We start from the raw sequence: 18,332 nt of genomic DNA on the forward strand, positions 1-18,332 counted from the left end.
TTTTCCCCACTGCTTTATAAATATACAGGGATTATTTTGTGATTAGTTATTCCTGTGCTAGAAAGGTTTGGGACCTGTGCATATGAGCACATTTTAAAAAATTCATCTACTAGTTTTCCATGACCTCTTTTAAATTCTCTATGTATTGAGTGCTAATTTTATGCAAAGTACTCTACTGAGGAGGCGTTCATAGATAAATAATAAAATTTCTGATACCTTCAGCCTACAATCAAGTATAAACTTTTTGAAGATTTAGTCTTATCTGAAAAAAATCTGCCTTTATCCAATATTGCTTAATGTTTCACAATGAATAAAAATAGTTCATAGAGGCAGGCGTGGTGGCACATGCTTGTAATCCCCGCGCTTGGGAGGCTGAGACAGGAGGATCGCACAGGTTCGAAGCCAGCCTCAGCAACTTAGTGAGACCCTGTTTCCAAATAAAGTATAAAATAGGTCTGGGAGTGTAGCCCGGAGGTAGAAAGCCGCTGGGTTCCACCCCTAGTGCCACACACACACAAAAAAAAAGTTTATAGATAAAATAAAACAAATCATAGAAGCAAGGACAAAATATAATAAATTTACTTAAATTATAAGGTATCTTCATCTATTAACCTAATTCTACTCTCATATAACTTTTTAAAATTATTTTAGAATTTTATTAATATAAAGAAAAAACAGCTGGCTTAAAGTTCTCCAATATTTAGAGATTTAGCCCTCTGTTATTTTAGGGTATACAAATTTGATGGAAAATATTTCTTCAAGTACATTATGAAACACTCTCTTTATGCACAAGCATTTCCATAGCAGTCTAAATCTTTCATTTGTAATCTCAGTAAATTTATAGTGTCGTCATACAACCTTGACTGTATATGTACAAGTGTTTGAATTTTAAAGTTTTTAGGAATACGAGAATTGATGTGTCTTTCATATGTCTTCAGGGTATACCAAGACCTGGCTAAGGGAGACTGAAAGAGAACATAGTTGAAGGAATCATACATACATGAAATACAAATGTTCTTTCAGAAAATTATGTGTAGGCAGAAGGGCTTTCATAGATTAAAATTTAGTTTTAAAATTGACAAGATTTTAAAATAATACATTTTCCCCAGATGATTTCAAGTTTAAAATTAAGCATGAATTCTCTGAAATTTTGAATCTTTTGGAAAAGTTGAATAACAGAAGTAAATGAAATTTTATAGATCAATAAATATAGTTGGATTTTTAAATAGAAAAACATTTTATTAGCTCTTGTCTACTTGTATAGTGTGTGCTTTATTGTGCAGAAGTGACTTGTTTCACTGTGTTCATTGGTATAATGTGTTCTTTGTCTCTTACCTATTCACTTAAGCAACTAAACTCAGCTCGCCTTGAAGGAGATAACATTATGGTAAATTTTTCTTACATGCTCAACTTCCTGCATGTAAAATGGCTGAAGGTTTGTTGGCCTACTGTGTTTTCTACATCTTGAATAAAGTGCCTCCTCTTGCTATTAGCTGCATATAAAAGTTTAAAATGTTGATGTATTCTGTCTAGGAAAAAGTATTAGCTGAAATGATAGCTAGACTTCAAGAAAAGACATTTATATTCTTATTGCCCAGAAATATTGATTATGCCAAATACAGATAGTTCCTTTTTATATATAGTAAAAGATGCTAATTTAAGCTGGCACTTTGGGCAAAGAAAAGTAACAAAATGTACCTTAAAAAAGGTAAAGGTATACAAATTGACTTTGCTTCTCAATAGCTTCAATGTGTACCTTAATGTTACCCAAATTCAACATAGACTTATTTTCTTCTCACATTCCAGGCTAAGACAAACTTCAATAGGTTAGTTATTTTATACTGGCCAGGCCTATTCCATATCCAGTACTGACTCACATGGGAAACTTTCAGAGTGGTAATAGCCTGGGGCAAGAATAGAAAATGAAATTGTTTTGAGATATTAGACGTTTTTAACTTGAATGAAATGGGAAGTTGTGAAATATGAACAAAGCCAATTTGTACATTAGCCATTTAAAAATTGTAGTGTTTAGTATTATACACTTGAGCTATAGTACTTCCATTAGAAATGGGAAGCAACTACAATATAGTTATAAGTTGGCAATTAATTGACTACATTTATTCTATTACACTGAACTAAAAAGCAGGGGAAAAAATCTGGCTTTTTTTTTTTTAACTATAATTAGGAAGCCCTGGCTAAATGAGGGCTTTCTCAGATAGCAAGAGAATGCATTGATGTATAGGTAAATGAAAAGTGGAAGAATATTTAAGTCATTGCTACTTTAATATATGATTCATAGGGTTTTTTTTGTCCAAAGAAAAATATTCTCCTAAAGTATCAGCCATTCATGTCTCATTTATTAAGCATTTGTTTTACTGCTAATATCTACTTAAAATAAGATATACTTAACTTATAATTTATTATATTTCAAGCTTATTGTTTCCCCCAAAAAAGGCCGTATCATTGGCATTCAGTGTTTCTTTATCCTTGTTTTGTTATTTCTGAAAATTCTAGAATTTACACCTGAAAGATAAATAGAAATCATTTAGTCCAGACCTCTCATTTTACAGATAAGTAAACTAGAGCTAAGACAAGTTAGATACTCCCAATTGGGTAAATCTATTATTCTTATTAATTTCTATAATTTGCAAAAGATTTAAAAATTGTTAGTATTGATGCATATAAAAAGCATACTTTCACAGTATGTTAAGCTATACTGATTTAGTTACTAATTCTAGAAAAAGGAGAGTCTGCCATTTGAATTAAAATACTATTTTTCTATACAAAGTTGTAGAAAATGTTAAATTCCAACTTTCTTTCATGCTCTATATTTTTCTTTAATTTTTAATGCTGGCTAGATTTGGGCAGAGGAAGTGACAAAAGTAAGTAAATTATTAAACTACAGAATTATGAAACAAGAATTTAATTGCTATTCATTCAGTATACATTCATTGAGCAACAACCTTACCAGTCGTAGTCTACCATATCTTTTAAAATCTGGCAGTTATGGGAATGTTCCTGTATCTTTTATTTTAACCTAATAGCTCCACAAAGCAGTAGAACAATGCTTCAGAACATGGTTTTTTTTGCACAGACTGTGATAAATCCTAGATACCAGTCAAGTGGTAATCTTACAATGCCTTAGACAGTTGAAGTACTTGATTTATTAATTAGCAATTTTTAAATGTCAAATTTAAAGTGTACGGTATAGCTGACACCTTGTTCTATATCATGTCTCACGAATGAATTTTAGGAACAGGTTTGTTCTCTCCACCATATCTAGGCCTTTTGTTGTTGTTTTGTATTGTTTTTTTGGTCACTTTAGTAGAAAGTATCTTCTGAAAAATTTATTGCTGTATCAAACACAGGATAGCAAATCTTTCATTTTACTTAAAATTAAGGCCATTACTTTGAATATCCATTATTGTTTGGTGTAATAATTGGATCAATTGTTTTTGTGTTCTTTATTGTCAGTGTTAAGACTACTACTTCTAGAATCTTTTTGCTGCTAGCAGTCTTTCTGCCTGTGTTAACATTTCTAATCTTTGTGCTGGGAAATCAAGTAATAAGGCAATAATTTATGGCATAAAATTATGGCTTTAGTGAAGATTTATTTTAAATGCTATTTTAGGTCTTTAGAAGTATTTTTTCCTTCCTTCCTTCCTTTCCTTTCTTCCTGTACTGGGGACTGAATCCAGGGAAGCTCTACCACTGAGCTACATCCCCAGCCCTTTTTATTTTTTGAGACAAGATCTTAATAAATCTCAAGATTGGCCTAAACTTACTCCTGCCTCAGCCTCCCAAGTCACTGGAATTATAGGTGTGCACCACCATGACTGGCTAAGAATTATTTTTCATTTATTCCTCATGCTCAAGCCTACCAAAATCTAACTTCCAAAAGGCAGGTAATAATTATGGCCTCTGACTTTTAAAAACTTAATGTTAACTTTTTTATTTTTCAACTTTGTAGGATTGCTTATTATGCAGTCTATCTGTCTCATGCATAGGTTATTGAGCTATTGATTCTATGACTTGAAAATCTAGTGTGGAAATCTTGACTCCTGCTCTCATCCCCTTTATAAAATCTTTTCATCAATTTATTATTGTTCTACCCTGGCTTCCAATTTCTTCCTGAACCTCTAGCATGAAAAGGGGGCAAAGCAACCAGAAGAGAATTAGGTTGAATAAAAAAACTAGAGTGTCTCCCCTTTGGTTTACAGGTATGTTTCTTGTGTAGATACACCAGAAAAATAAATTAATAAAAAAAATCTGACTTGATTTTTTCATCCTCTACAACTTTGGGAAATAATTGATAAAATAAATGGGAAGTGGTTCATGAAACATGTTTATATTGTATTAGATACATATGGAAAATACTAAGGAAATATGTCAGATGAATTTAAAGAGATTTTTTTCTTCTCTAGTCATTTTTATAGCTTAAAAATGTATAAATTTTAAAACTTCATATTCCTGGATTTAAAATTTAAGCCCATAAAAGTAAATTATACCAACTAAGACTGTTACAGACTAGTTCAGTTAGTCTAGTAACAGTAATTCTTATAAGATCTTTTCCCAAGAACTCTAGAACTTAATTGTAAAGTCAAGCCAAGGGATCAAGATATACTGGAGGATGGAATACAGTTGTCTAAATTCATTGCCTTTAAACTATTCTCCTCTACCTCTAAAATAGCTCATTTTCTTCCTGAGTAAACTGATATGCTGAACCTAATTAAAATTTTCTTAGCCTCTCAGGTTAATTATGCTTGATTATATATGTCAGAGTATGGATAGTTTGGGATATTTCAACTGTGTTTACATTTCCCCAATACACAATGAAACTTGTTCAAGTAATGGAATTCATTCCTCTCCTGTCAGTCTGGATTGAACAGACTAATGACTTTAACTTTGTAACTTGGTACTTTTCTTCATAATTAAGTTTTAAATCTTATTTAAGCCTAGAAATGACCCTTTGTCATTAATGAGATAATTTTAATACTTTTATTCAGTGTTCTTAGAATTAAAGTATTTCTACTTGAATCTCTTAACTTCGTGTTCACTTTAATCTGCTACCTTACTTTTTACACCCTGTGCAGAAATATTACCATTCAGGAGGTTTTTCTGCCATTTCTGTTAAAGGCCATTAAATCAAGTTGTATTTTCACAAAACCTTATATGGAATTAGCCTAGTTTACTTCTGAAGTTTATTTTGGTATGCTACGGTTTCCTCTCTTAATCAAAGCTCTTTTGTAGTCAGCCAAGAACAGTAAATAGTACAAATGTAACGCTAAAGAGATGGTTTTCCTGATTTTTTTTTTTTTTTTTTTTACCTTGAGAAGACCATTGATTCTTCTCCTGGGACTTTTCTGCTTCATACTGACTTCCATATAAAGCTGACTTTGGCCTTCTTAAAGTATTCTGGTATTACTCAAATATAATTTTGATTCTCTTCTTACTGAGTACTTCAAGCTTGTTTTCATAAATCCAATCTAATATCAATTCTTAGTCTCCTCTGCAAGTTCGGTTGCCAGTGGGATATTATAGCACCTGATTTTCTACTTAATGCTATGTCTTTGGTTAGTAGATTGACTATTGACACCAGAGGATGAGGGAGATAGAGAATGGAGGATGAAAGGAAAACATTCAGACATTGTTTTTTACTTAGTCTATCCTGGAAGTATTATAAGTTATTTGCATGGGGGCAGGGATTTTACACTAAAGAATTAGTAAAAAATATAATGGCAGTGTCACCAATGACAGTCCCAATCATGGGGGTAGGACAAGCTAAATATTTTAAATGAGCTGTAAGATTTTCTCTTCCCCACTTTATTACCAACCAAATTACTAAAGTTTTCAGATGTTTTCCTGCCAGTATTTGCTATTTTGAGATCTTACTAATTTTTCAGTGAACTGTTTTATCCCTGCACTAAACATCAGATTGTTGAAGCCAATAGTAATATGCTATTATATAATTAATCTCTTTCAAAGTCTGTGACTTGACCTTGGAAATTTGAAATCTGCCCTGGTAGGAATATTTATATCATGAAAATCAGAGTGTTAGATTTTAATTTTTTTTTCCTTGAGAACCAGTTTACCATCACAACACTTACTACAGGGCAACCATAACTTGTAGGAAAAAAAACTTTAAAACCCTCATCTTAACTGATAATATCTCTGTTTAAGACCTATTTTATATATAGTTTAGAAAGAAAATCTTAAAGACTTCTTTTAAATATTAGGACAGAAAATTATTTGAAGATATCTAAGAACTATTCCTAGTCTCAGGTGTTTGGTAACTAAACACAAGAGGTAGAAATCCTGTGGCATTTGCAAATGAAAAAGAAATCATCTTGCATCTGAAATCAAAGAGTAAAAAACTATAAGAATTTTTAACAGTAATATTCTTACTTGTAAAACTATGGCACTCTTTAAGATTTAAAACATTAGATGTAGCAAAATTGATACTATTAATGAATTTATACATATGAATGAAAATATCCTGTTTATAGTAGGTTTTCTAGGCTCTTATGAGTATGGCAGTAAGCTTTGACATTAATAGATTCTTTTGAATCAAGTACTGGTAAGAAATCAGTTCTTTTGACACTGACTAATAAAGAAAAATTATGATCTGGGTATGGTGGCTCACACTAGTAATTCCAGTTATTTAGGAAGCTGGGCCAAGAGGATCACAGGTTCTAGGCCAGCCTCGACAACTTAGATCTTCTTTCAAAATAAAATAGCTGGGCATGGTGGTGCACACTTGTAATCCCGGCATTTGGAAAGCTGAGACAGGAGGATCATGATTTGTGAACAGCCTCAGCTACTTAGTAATGCCCTCTACAACTTAGACCCTGTTTCCAAATAAAGAATAAAACATAGGGCTGGGGGTGTAGCTCGAAGAATGCCCCTGGGTTCCATTCCCAGTACCATAAAAAAATATAAAAAGGGCTGGGTGTGACTCAGAGGTAGAATATCCCTGGTTTCCATTCTCAGTACCAAATACATAAAAGAAAAAATAAGGCCTAGAAACCAGGGACCAGTTTAGATACAAAGCAAAATTGCCAGATTATAAATTAGGATTTATGTGATTTTTTAAACTGTGTAAGTGAATATATATAAAATGAACTAAGTCTTCTAATGAGATTCTAAAACTATGTCCTAATTTAAGTCTGAACAGGAATTAAGAATAACTCAAAGTGAATTTGATCGTCAAGCAGAGATTACCAGACTTCTGCTAGAGGGAATAAGCAGCACACATGTGAGTATTCATTTAGAACAAAAACTTTGCTAACCCTAAGGCTTTTTGGTGAGTAAAATTTAACCTTCCTTTTTATTCATACTGAGGAAATTTGTGGTGCTTTCCAAAATATGTGAAGAAGTTTTACATATTTGCTTATACTACTTCACCTAGTTTTCCCACCTTCATCAATCAGATCCTCATGTAGGCCTTTTTTTGGCTAAGCAATGTTTGTTACTATATTCTTTACCAAGGTCAGTCTTAATTAATAATACTTGTAGTAAGATACTAGTTACTTGGTTCCCTTCATTACAGTGTTGTGCTTTTTTTTCCTTTCACTTTTATGACTTAAGAGACAAGAACTAACCATAGCTTTCCTTTATAGGCTCATCACCTCCGCTGTCTGAATGACTTTGTAGAAGCCCAGATGACTTACTATGCACAATGTTACCAGTACATGTTAGACCTCCAGAAACAACTGGGAAGGTGATCATTTCTTTTTCACCTATTAAAGTCCTGATAAAAGAAAAATTAGATTTTTATGTATGAACTAATAGCGAGGATGAAGATTGGAAGAATTGAATTCCTAGTCAGGTGTGGTGGCACACACTTGTATCCCAGCATTTGAGAAACTAACACAGGAGGATTGTAGTTCATGGACAGCCTCAGTTACTTAGTGAAACCCTTTGCAACTTAGTGAGACCCTGTTTCATAATAAAGAATAATAGGGCTTGGGGTGGGGTGTAACTTAGAGGTAGAATGCCCCCTGGGTTCCATCCCCAGTACTGCAGGGGGAAAAAAGGATTGAAGTCCTTAATTAGTTCTAGTAGAACTGGATTTTTTCTTTATTTTATTTGTTTGCTTATTTTTTCAGTTTTTTTTTATTTTTAAGGAAAGTACCAAACTTCTGATGTAACAAAAGATTTTGAGATTTTGTAGCACAGAAGGATGTTACTAGGATTGAGAAGATTAAGTGAATACTTTATTGCCACATAAAGAGTTTTAAAGCATTTGAGGTTTCACTTTCTCTTGCTACTAAATACTTTTTGCTATTGATTGAGGAAGTTAAAGCTATATATATATTATTTTTTATTTTATTTTTTGGTGGTACTAGGGATTTAACTCAGGGGTGTTCTACCTCCTAGCTACACCCCCAGCCCTATTTTTTATTCTTTATTTTGAAACAGGTTCTCACTAAGTTGTGGAGGGCTCACTAAGTAGCAGAGGCTGTCCACGAACCCCTGCAGTCCTTCCTGTCTCAGTCTCCCAAGTACTGGGATTACAATCCTGTGCCACCAGCTGGGCGTGGTGGCACACGCTTGTAATCCCTGCGCTAGGGAGGTGGAGACAGGAGGATCGTGCAGGTTCGGAGCCATCCTCGCTGGCTTAAGAGACCCTGTTTCCAAATAAAAATGTAAAAATAGGTCTGGGAGTGTAGCCCGGAGGTAGAAGGGCTTCCAGGAACCCCAGTACCACCAAAAAAAAAAAAAAAAGAAAAGAAAAGAAAAAAAAGAAAAACAATCCTGTGCCACTATGCCCAGCTTAGGTATAGCTATATTGACAGTCACACTTAAAGATATATTTGTTAATTACTCACTTATTCATTCTCTAAAAAGAAAACCAGTTTTGAAGTATTCTGTAAGACCCTCAAGCCCACTAACATGATTAATCTGAGTATCATAATATACTTTTTTTGTATGTGTGTGTGGTACTCAAGGTGGAATCCAGAGGCTTTTCTACCTCCTAGCTATACTCCCAGACCTATTTTATATTTTATTTAGAAACAGGGTCTCACTAAGTTGCCAAAAGCCTCACTAAGTAGCTGAAGTTGGCTTCGAACCTGTGCCATCCTCCTGTCTCTGCCTCCCAAACGCTGGGATTACAAGTGTGCACCACCATAATATACTTTAAAATGTTAGTACAAAAAGCATGTAGTTTAATTATTCATTCCTTAGATATTTATAGAATACATGGCATGTGCCAAGCACTGTTTTATATTTGAAGTTACAGCAGCAAACAGAACAGGCAAAAATGCTTGCCTTTATGGAGCTTATGTTGTAAGATGATGCCAGAAATAAATACAAAGCAAATATTGTCTCTGCTTTCACAAGACTTAAAAGTCTAGGTACAAATACAAGCCATAGCTGGACAGGACATGTGGTAAGTGAAAAAGGTAGACATGCAGGGTGTTGTGAGGACATCTTACTGTGACTCAGATGTGTCTAGCAAAGTTCCCCAGGTGAAGTTATTTTAGTAAAGGTACTCTCGATGAAGAGGGCAGGATGAATATTCCAGGCAAACTAACAATGTGTATGTAAGAAGGCTGGAGGAAAGAGAAAGGAAATTGACCATAGTACATTTTTAATTAGATCATAGTGTTGGAGTTAAGGGTGAAGTAGTAGACGCATTAAGCAGGGTCATACTATGAATGGCTTGAAAGTAAATTATGCTGAGGAGTTTGGATTTACACAGAGATCAAAACAGAAGAGTGAAGCCGAGCATGGTGGTGCACACTTGCAATTTCAGCAATCAGGAGGCTGAGATCAGAGGATCACAGTTCACAGACAGCCTCAGCTACTTAGCAAGGCCCTTCACAACTCAGTGAAACCGTAGTTCAAAAAATAAAAAGATTAAAAAGTAGGGCTGGGGGTGTAGTTCAGAGGTAGAATGCCCCTGCGTTCCATCCCCAGTACTGCAAAAAAATAAAAACTCCCCCCCAAAAAACCAGAAGAGTAATATGTGACATTTGAAGCAAGAATATCAAAATAAGTTGTGTCTAAGAATAAGGTTTAAAAAATCACCTCAGTGTTCCTTTATATTCTTCAGGTCTAGAACTAAACTAGGCACATCCACAAAGCCAATTTTCCGTCTTAAAAAACTAATTGTGCATATAGCTCAATGGTAGAATGCTCGAAGCCCTAGGTTCATCCCCAGTATATATCACACATGCATACAAAGATTAGTTGTAGCCCATTAGCATTAGTTACTCCGGTAGGGTTTACAGAGGACTTTATGTCTCTATATTAGTTGATGTTTTATTAGTGGTGTTCATATCTGAAGGTAGAACACCACTTTATCTCCCGCATAATTACAACTAAGAAGCCTTAGTGCTTCCTTTCCACTTTGACCTGAAACTCTGGGAGTGAAACAAATGGATTGCCCTTGCTACCATTCATATTTGCATCTGCTTAAAGCCAAACAGTACTTAGCATTCAGTCATTCAAACAAAACCTTAGTTATTACTGCACTTGAGGAGGAAAGCTCCAACATTACAAAGTAAAACCACTGCTATTATTCTACAGAAGAAGATGTAGCTTGTCTGTGCCCTCAAAGAATTATATCATTGCTAAGGACCATAGTGACAGGGAGTGAAGGAAAGTTTACTCCTTTAATTTATTTGCAAGATAAGCTTTTTAAGACAGAATAATTCAAGTGCAATACTTCACAGATATCCAGATCCACACTAACAGATCCAAAAGTGGTTTCTGAATGGTAGAACTAGGTTGTATTAGTAGCTGTAATACCGGTGGTGGTGGTGGTGGTGGTGGTGGTGGTGGTGGTTGTTGTTGTTGTATTAACTGAATAACAGTAGTCACTTCTATAGCACTTAAGTTGTGCCCAGGTACTTTTCCAGATACCTCATAGGTATTACTTTTTAATCTTATCACTAAGTGAGATAGATACTATTATTATCCACATTATACAGATAAGGAAACAGAAAGAACCAGGCACAAGATTAGTAAATGTTTTTTTGATGACGTTTGTTTGCAGTCCTGGGAATCAGACCCAGGGCCTTGTGCATACTAGGCAAGTGCCCCAAACCTGATATATATATATATATAACATACCTGCTATGGTGGTTTAATTGGCATTATAACAATGAGTATTTTTTATATTTTTTAAATGTATCAATAAAAGTTCTTAGAAGGTGAAATGGCCCTAATACTTTTTAAAACCATTGATCACCAAAGTTGATATAGGTAGACCTCAGTGGCTAAACAAAGGCTAAACACTAGTAAAATTACATGATTAGAAGCCAAATGCAATGGTGAATGCCTGCAATACCAGTGCTTGGAAGGCTGAAACAGGAGAATCATGGGATCAAAGCCAGCCTCAGTAGCCAGCATCCTGATAAGACTCTTTCAAAATAAAATAGGGCTGGGAGTATAACTCAGAGGTAGAATACCCTTGGGTTAAGTCCTCTCAGTAACACACACACACACACAAATTCCACGATAAGAGATCTAAAGAAGCTGTGTATGATATCATTTTTAGCAGTGTTTGTAACCATATATTTGTGTGTGTAGATTTTTTTAATCCTCAGAAATGTGTAGTTATTGGAATTGATATGGTCTACATATGAAAATGGGTGACTGAACTAAGATCAGATATAGAACCACTAGAAAAATTTATAGATCCAAGAGTCTTATATTTTAATTTTTCATAACATACTATTTTAATATCTGTCTTCTCACTTAATCTGTATATTTTTTAAGGGAATGGTATCATTTCATATTCCAGTCTTTAACTTGTATTAATGTTGTACATGTGGATAACAGATATTTTTCACTTGAATAGCAAAATGTGATGGATTGGTTTTATGAAAAAAAAGGTTCATGTACTTCAATATTTCTCAAAAGAGAAAGCTAAACTTCATTCTTATGGTAATAACTAATATTTAAGTAATTTTTCACTGGTTTTTATTTAAAAGTTCATAAAAAGGAAAAGATTAATAAGACATAATAAGAAAAGGTTTAGGGCAGTGTTTAAGGGTAAACCTTTTTTTTTTTTTTTTTTTCAGGAGAGCCACAGGATAGCCATTATGTTTTTAAATTTAAGTCAGTATTATAAAGACGGCTTTGAAACAGACTTTTAAGAATTTATGTTTGAATACCACCTGAATTGTCTCTAGTATAATTGGCCCATGAAGGAAGTAGCTAGACAGCACATTTTGTCTTTAAGCTATTATTAAATTATTAGTATCCATAAAGTATTCTAGTGTGGAGGTTGGTAAAAGATAAACAGTGCCACCACGTGGTGGTATTGAGGAACTTTCATCACTTGGAAGTAATTGGCTGTTTTCTTTTCAACAGTTTTCCGTCCAATTATCTTTGTAACAACAATCAGACTTCTGGGACCCCTGTGCCATCTGCTTTATCAAATGTGATTGGTTCTTCTGCTGTGGCTTCAACAAGTGGCCTAGTGATCACCTCTCCTTCCAACTTCAGTGACCTAAAAGAGTCAAGTGGCAACAGGAAGGCCAGAGTTCTCTATGATTATGATGCTGCAAATAGCACTGAACTATCACTTCTGGCAGATGAGGTAAGTAATGTGGGTACGAGAAGAAAATATATCAAGGATTGACATACCTTTACCTTCTAATATTACAACAAAATAAAAATTCCTCTTATTTAAAAATAGTTTACCATGAATTTTTCATGGATTTCAGATGGTTATATCGACATTTTATAAAATTTTAATATTTTTTATAAAAAACTGCCTCTAATAAAATTTTAGCAGCAAAATTGATAAAAATGGCCAGGCGTGGTGGGGCACGCTTGTAATCCCCGTGCTTGGGAGGCAGAGACAGGAGTACCGCACTGGCTTAAGAGGCCCTGTTTCAAAAAAAAAACAAGTATAAAATAGGTCTGGGAGTGTAGCCCGGAGGTAGAAGGGCTTCCAGGAACCCCAGTACCACCAAAAAAACCCAACAACAACAACATTGATAAAATGTTTAAAGTCCATTGATAGTAAGTAGTTTTAATAAATACAAATCTGAGCTGAGTGTGGTGGCCCATGCCTGTAATCCTAATACTTGGGAGGCTGAGACAGGAAGATCACAGGTTCAAGAACAGCCTCAGCAAATAGTGAGACTCTCCTCAACCTACCAAGACCCTGTCTCAAAATAAAAATAGCCAGGCGTGGTGGCCCACGCTTATAATCCCAGTACTTGGGAAGCTGAGAGGAGGATTGCAGGTTCATGGCCAGTCTCAGCTACTTAGTAAAGCACTCTGCTACTTAGACCCTGTTTCAAAATAAAGAATAAAAAAAAATAGGGCAGAGGGTGTAGGTCAGAGGTATAATGCCCCTGGACTCAATCCTCCAGTACCACAAAAAGAATAAAATAAAAAATAAGGCTAGGGGTGTAGCTTGGAGGAAGAATGCCCCTGGGTTTAATCCTCAGTAGCACAAAAAGAAAAAAGAAAAACAAATCTGGTTTGTTTGCGTATGTATTTATTTTTTAATATAGTAATAATGTGGGTTTTTTTTTTTCATTTTTTAGGTGATCACTGTGTTCAGTGTGGTTGGAATGGATTCAGACTGGCTAATGGGGGAAAGGGGAAATCAGAAGGGCAAGGTGCCAATTACATACTTAGAACTGCTCAATTAAATAGGTGGACTATGGAAGATCACACATCATGATACCCTATTTATATATTATTAACTCTAAACAGAACAGTTTTAAGTATCTCTCAATGTTAATGTCTTAAAAGACTGGGAAAAAATGCCAGCCAACAGAAACTGATCTTTCTGCCAGTAAAGTTGCATGGTAAATATTTCATGACAGAATTTATGTTAGAGCTTTCATGCCAAGAATGTTTTCTTATAAAATTCTCTTTCTACTGAGGTTTCACTACTAAACAGCTTCTACTTTTGAGCCCCTACTTAAAGCAGAAGAACTGTTTTCTACTGAATTTTTCATTAACAGCAAGCTTTTTCTTTTATGTAAAATAAATTTATTGTGAATTGATATCAGTGACTCATTTATTAGGTATAATTAATAGCCAAAGAATAGAGTTAGAATTTGTTTTCTACTTTTGGGTTAAAAAAGAACTGTAATATAAATCTCTTTTGTGAAGAATATAATGTTTTTGAATATTTCCATAAACAGAAATGCAGTTATTATCATTTTCACCTTTGCCCCAGAAATCAAATGACTTCAGTAACTATGTTTTGATGGGTTACTTGGTGGGGAGTGAGTAAGTTGTTTTGGTTTCTTAAACACTACTGAATGTTTTAAATTTAAGAGCAATTGAACTAGTCCTTGAAAAGCATTGCCATATTTTCTCCATGTAATTGTAGTTAAAGTTCTAAAATATCTGGGACAAATTGAGTTCACTAAAAATAATGATTTTAGGATTATCCCATTGCCACAGTTTAATGCATACTCAGAATCAATTTTTGTGTGTGTGTGTGTATGTGTGTGTGTGTGTGTGTGGTACTGGGGGTGGAGCCCAGAGGCTTTTTACTTCTGGTCTATACTCCCAGACCCATTTTATATTTAATTTGGAAACAGGTTCTCACTAAGTTGCTGAGAGCCTCACTAAGTAACTGAGGCTGGCTTTGAACCTGCACGATCCTCCTGTCTCATCCTCCCAAGCAAAGGGATTACAAGCATGCGCCACCATGCCTGGCTTCAAATCTATTAAGAACATGCCACAGTAACAGATTATTAAATAACAGAGCTGCAAAAATATGGACTAGTACAACTGCGTTCGTTATTGGATAAATTATATACAGGCAAAATATAAACTTTTAATTAGGCTTACCAATAAAACTTTGAAAATTAATGATGGTAGGTTATCTTAGTTTCTGGTTTTGAAGCATACACTATTGAAATTATTAGTGACATATTTGGAGCAGGAGGATTGCTATTTGATTCATCAGTATGAATCAACAATTGTTATAAATCAGTACAATGTCAGGGTTTTTTTCTGCATTAAGACTTCTATTCTCTTTCATTCATTCATTCAGCAAACATTGATTGAGGGCCAGGTACTGTGTTGATCAACTGGGAATACTGCACAGCCCTTGCCCCCCCCACACACACACACAGAGCTTAAAACCTAGTAGAGGATACAAAAAAATGAAGCAGTTGTTCTATAACAGGTTTAGTGTTAATGATGGTGAAAATAGAGGGTACTGTATTTAGGCATCACTAAACTCAGATCTGAAGAGAAGTGGCTTGCAGGGGACGTGTTACAAGTAGAAGGAAAAAGATGTGTGTGGCCTAGAACCTAGGTATTTAAAAATGAATACCATTTCAAAATATCCTTTTATGTTAAGTACTTGTAATAAGAGCTTGGTAACATGTTGCTAATTTAGTTCAGTCCAAATTTTAACTATAGTTATTGCCCTTTTATTTCTGTGCTACAGGACAAATTCCTTTGTCATTTTATAGTTGTAAAAGACACTTTGACTCACGTGGAGTTCCCTTACTTGAAGAGCACCAAAAGCTGTTCAAGCTGGTTATTGCTTTATAGAACCAGATGAGTGAAGCTTTTTTTCTCTCTCTCAAAGGTTTTACAGCCTGGAGTATTCTATTATGTAAGCCCAGATTTAGGCTTTGAAACATCATAACAAGGTCAACTTTTAAAACAGAGCCTTAAATTAGGTTTATGGGAAGTAGAGTAATAAAGGGGAATGGAAATGGGCAATGGAGTGGAATGGTTGTGGGTTCATATCCAGCCTTCTTCACTTACTTTTGAGCTTCAATGCAAACATAACTCCCTCTTCTTACCAGTAAAATATGGGTCAAAATTATGTCACTTAGGGTTGTTGTACGATTGTACAGCAAATGTTAATTAGGTCCTTTTTAAGGAAAGGCTTGGCACATAGTAAATACCTTGAGTAAATATCAGTTTCCCCTCAGCCCCTGTAACTTCCTGACCAGCCCAGATCGTAGGCCTTATTTATAACAGTGTACAAACAAGAAGGAACCTCTTTTACATCCCATGCACTGCTTGCTCTCTTAATTCATTCTTCACCCTCTAAATCAGACTTAGATCCAGGTTTAACCCCACCTTCTGGTTTTCATCAGGTGAATTATGATTATCAGATTACTATAAGGTTAGTAGGCTCAAAATCTCCTTTTACCAATCCACCACAATATGCAGACGTGTTCTTATGGTTTTTTATTTTAATGTAGTTTTATTTAGTTGGTTGGGGTTTTTTGTTTGGGGCTTATTTAAAGTTGTAGGTTTAGTTTTTACTCGGGTTCTTAAACATAAAAGGAAGCTTGGGAAGCCTATTAATTCATGGTGCAATTCAGAATTGTTTAAATAAGTCCTGTGCACCTGAGCTCAGTCCAAAAGTACAGTGTCATGTAAAGAATGTACATATGAATGAATAAACTTGGAAGTATTTTTAGGCCCTTTTACAAACATAAAAAGTGATTGGAATGAATCTGCTTTTATCCTCAAAGTAATTTACCAGGTTATAGTGTTAAAATATTTTGATGGTGCTAATCAAAAAAATTAATATTGCAGGATATGAGGTCCCAGAAATGGTGTTGTCCCTCACTATATGCAGCATAGGAAATAAGAAACCTAGGGCGAGATTCCCAGTGGGCCAGAGCCCATCTCCTAGTTTGCCACCTTCGGGATGCATTCCCAGAGGTTCCCACTGTAGAGTGGAGAAGATGATGGAGGTCAGGACAAGAAATAACAGGCTTGCTTACCCAGAGAGGCCCAGCTTACCTCCACACTTTATTGACAGGATTCCTGAAATTTTCTTCTCTTTTTTCCAACGGCTAAAATTTTGAAATATGTTGCCCTAATCTTTAAGTCTGAGTGAGGAGGTATATTGGAGAGATGGCCTGGCAGCCAGCTTTGCCTTAACCCCTTCTCTGATGACTTAAGTGGCTCCTGCCATATGGTGAGACTAAAAGTAGGGAGGGACTGCCATGACCACCCCTGCTCCTAATTAGAAAGTTTATTCAATAGAGCAGTGATTGTCAAAGCATGAGATCGCAGATCAGCAACACCATCATTGCCTGGAAACTGTTTAAAATGCTAATTATCATTTTCAAATATTCTGCTCTCAGTTGAACTTATCTTTTTGTCTCCAAGGGCCTCTGAAATGTCATTCTTCCATGTGGTATTGTTTTAAGTAGTTAAAACAGAAATGAAATCTCTTTTCTTGTGTTTTAATTTAATAATAGTTATTTCCATAATTTATTTGTTTAGTTATATATCTGCCACTCTAGAATGTAGGCTTTCTGAGATAGAGACTATAATTCAGATCACAAATCCTAACACTAGTACCAGACCTATTTTATAGTATGTAGTCAGTATTTATTTGTTGAATAAAAGGAAAAGCAAGTTTGTAATCCTTCCCGAAAACCTACTGAATTAGATTCTGGGGGTGGGGCCAAGCAATCTGTTATCAAGTCATTTGAGTGACCCTAGTGTAGTCTGAAGTTTGAGAACCACTGCAATAGAACAGAACCTGCCTTTCACCTTCAGGACTGCTACCTGACACCACTTGGAAAGTTCTCCCTGCCTTCTGTAATCTTTACCAAACATTACTCTCCAGGCTAACCTTATGGGTCTGTATTACAAGTGGGTATGACAGCATACGGGGATGTCTAGTGTCTGCAAGAGAAACCATGCTAGAATGTCAGTACCTGGATGCTCCGGAAGGTTCCTTGGAATATGAATCCCTCAGTCTAACGGAAGATACGCACTATCACCACACACGTTCCATTCAGCACAGTGCCTTTTCATTGGTGTCTAATATCAAAATGCCCTGAAACTGTGAAAGTAGTATTAAACTAACTACATCCCTGTGTCTCAGGTTTCTAAGCTCATTCTCATTCCTACTTCAAAGGAGACTTTTTAAGAATTGTTAATGCTTTTTTAATAATACAAGTCATAGCCATGTTGGTAAAAAGAAAACAAAATCAACCTCAATTCCACCATCCAGGGAGAACCACTATTTTTTTTCTTTTTTTCTTTTTTTGTATATGGCCTTCCAGACTCTTCTGTGCATTTTTAGATTTTTTTAAAAATGGGATCAAATTGTACATGCTGTTTGTAACTTTCACTCAGTACCATGACTATCTTGCTGTGTCATATGTATTTCTACATTGTTTTTAATGGCTGCATGAGATTTCATATGTGCCACATTTTATTAAACCGTTGAATTTTTAGGTTTCCAATTTTTCACTAATAAACTGCTTTTAAAAATATTGTGTTGCTAAATCTTTTGTGTGTTTCTTTTTTTTCTTTTATGTGTTTCTAATCGTATGATATGAATACTTTGAAGTGAAATAGCCAATAGCCAATGGAGATATTATGCCAGTTTTTAAAAGCTT

General features: G+C 34.9%; 1 protein-coding gene across 5 annotated transcripts in view; it reads left to right on the plus strand.

The window, feature by feature from the left end:
• Window positions 1-13,625, plus strand: part of SH3GLB1 (SH3 domain containing GRB2 like, endophilin B1) — a gene marked incomplete at both ends in the record, with an annotated part of 36,243 nt that extends 22,618 nt beyond the window's left edge. The window contains 6 exons of one of the 5 annotated variants that reach the window (XM_080691090.1): window positions 1,349-1,435; window positions 2,859-2,882; window positions 7,166-7,255; window positions 7,620-7,720; window positions 12,328-12,556; window positions 13,518-13,625. In XM_080691090.1, the coding sequence (XP_080547216.1) occupies window positions 1,349-1,435; window positions 2,859-2,882; window positions 7,166-7,255; window positions 7,620-7,720; window positions 12,328-12,556; window positions 13,518-13,625 (639 nt within the window). The remainder of the gene's footprint in view (window positions 1-1,348; window positions 1,436-2,858; window positions 2,883-7,165; window positions 7,256-7,619; window positions 7,721-12,327; window positions 12,557-13,517) is intronic. The other 4 variants (XM_080691092.1, XM_080691091.1, XM_080691093.1 and 1 more) reach the window with 4 other exon arrangements.
• Window positions 13,626-18,332: the final 4,707 nt, after the last annotated feature.

Source organism: Muscardinus avellanarius (assembly GCF_963383645.1).
Source record: "Muscardinus avellanarius genome assembly, chromosome: 3".
NCBI classification, from domain to species: Eukaryota; Metazoa; Chordata; class Mammalia; order Rodentia; family Gliridae; genus Muscardinus; species Muscardinus avellanarius.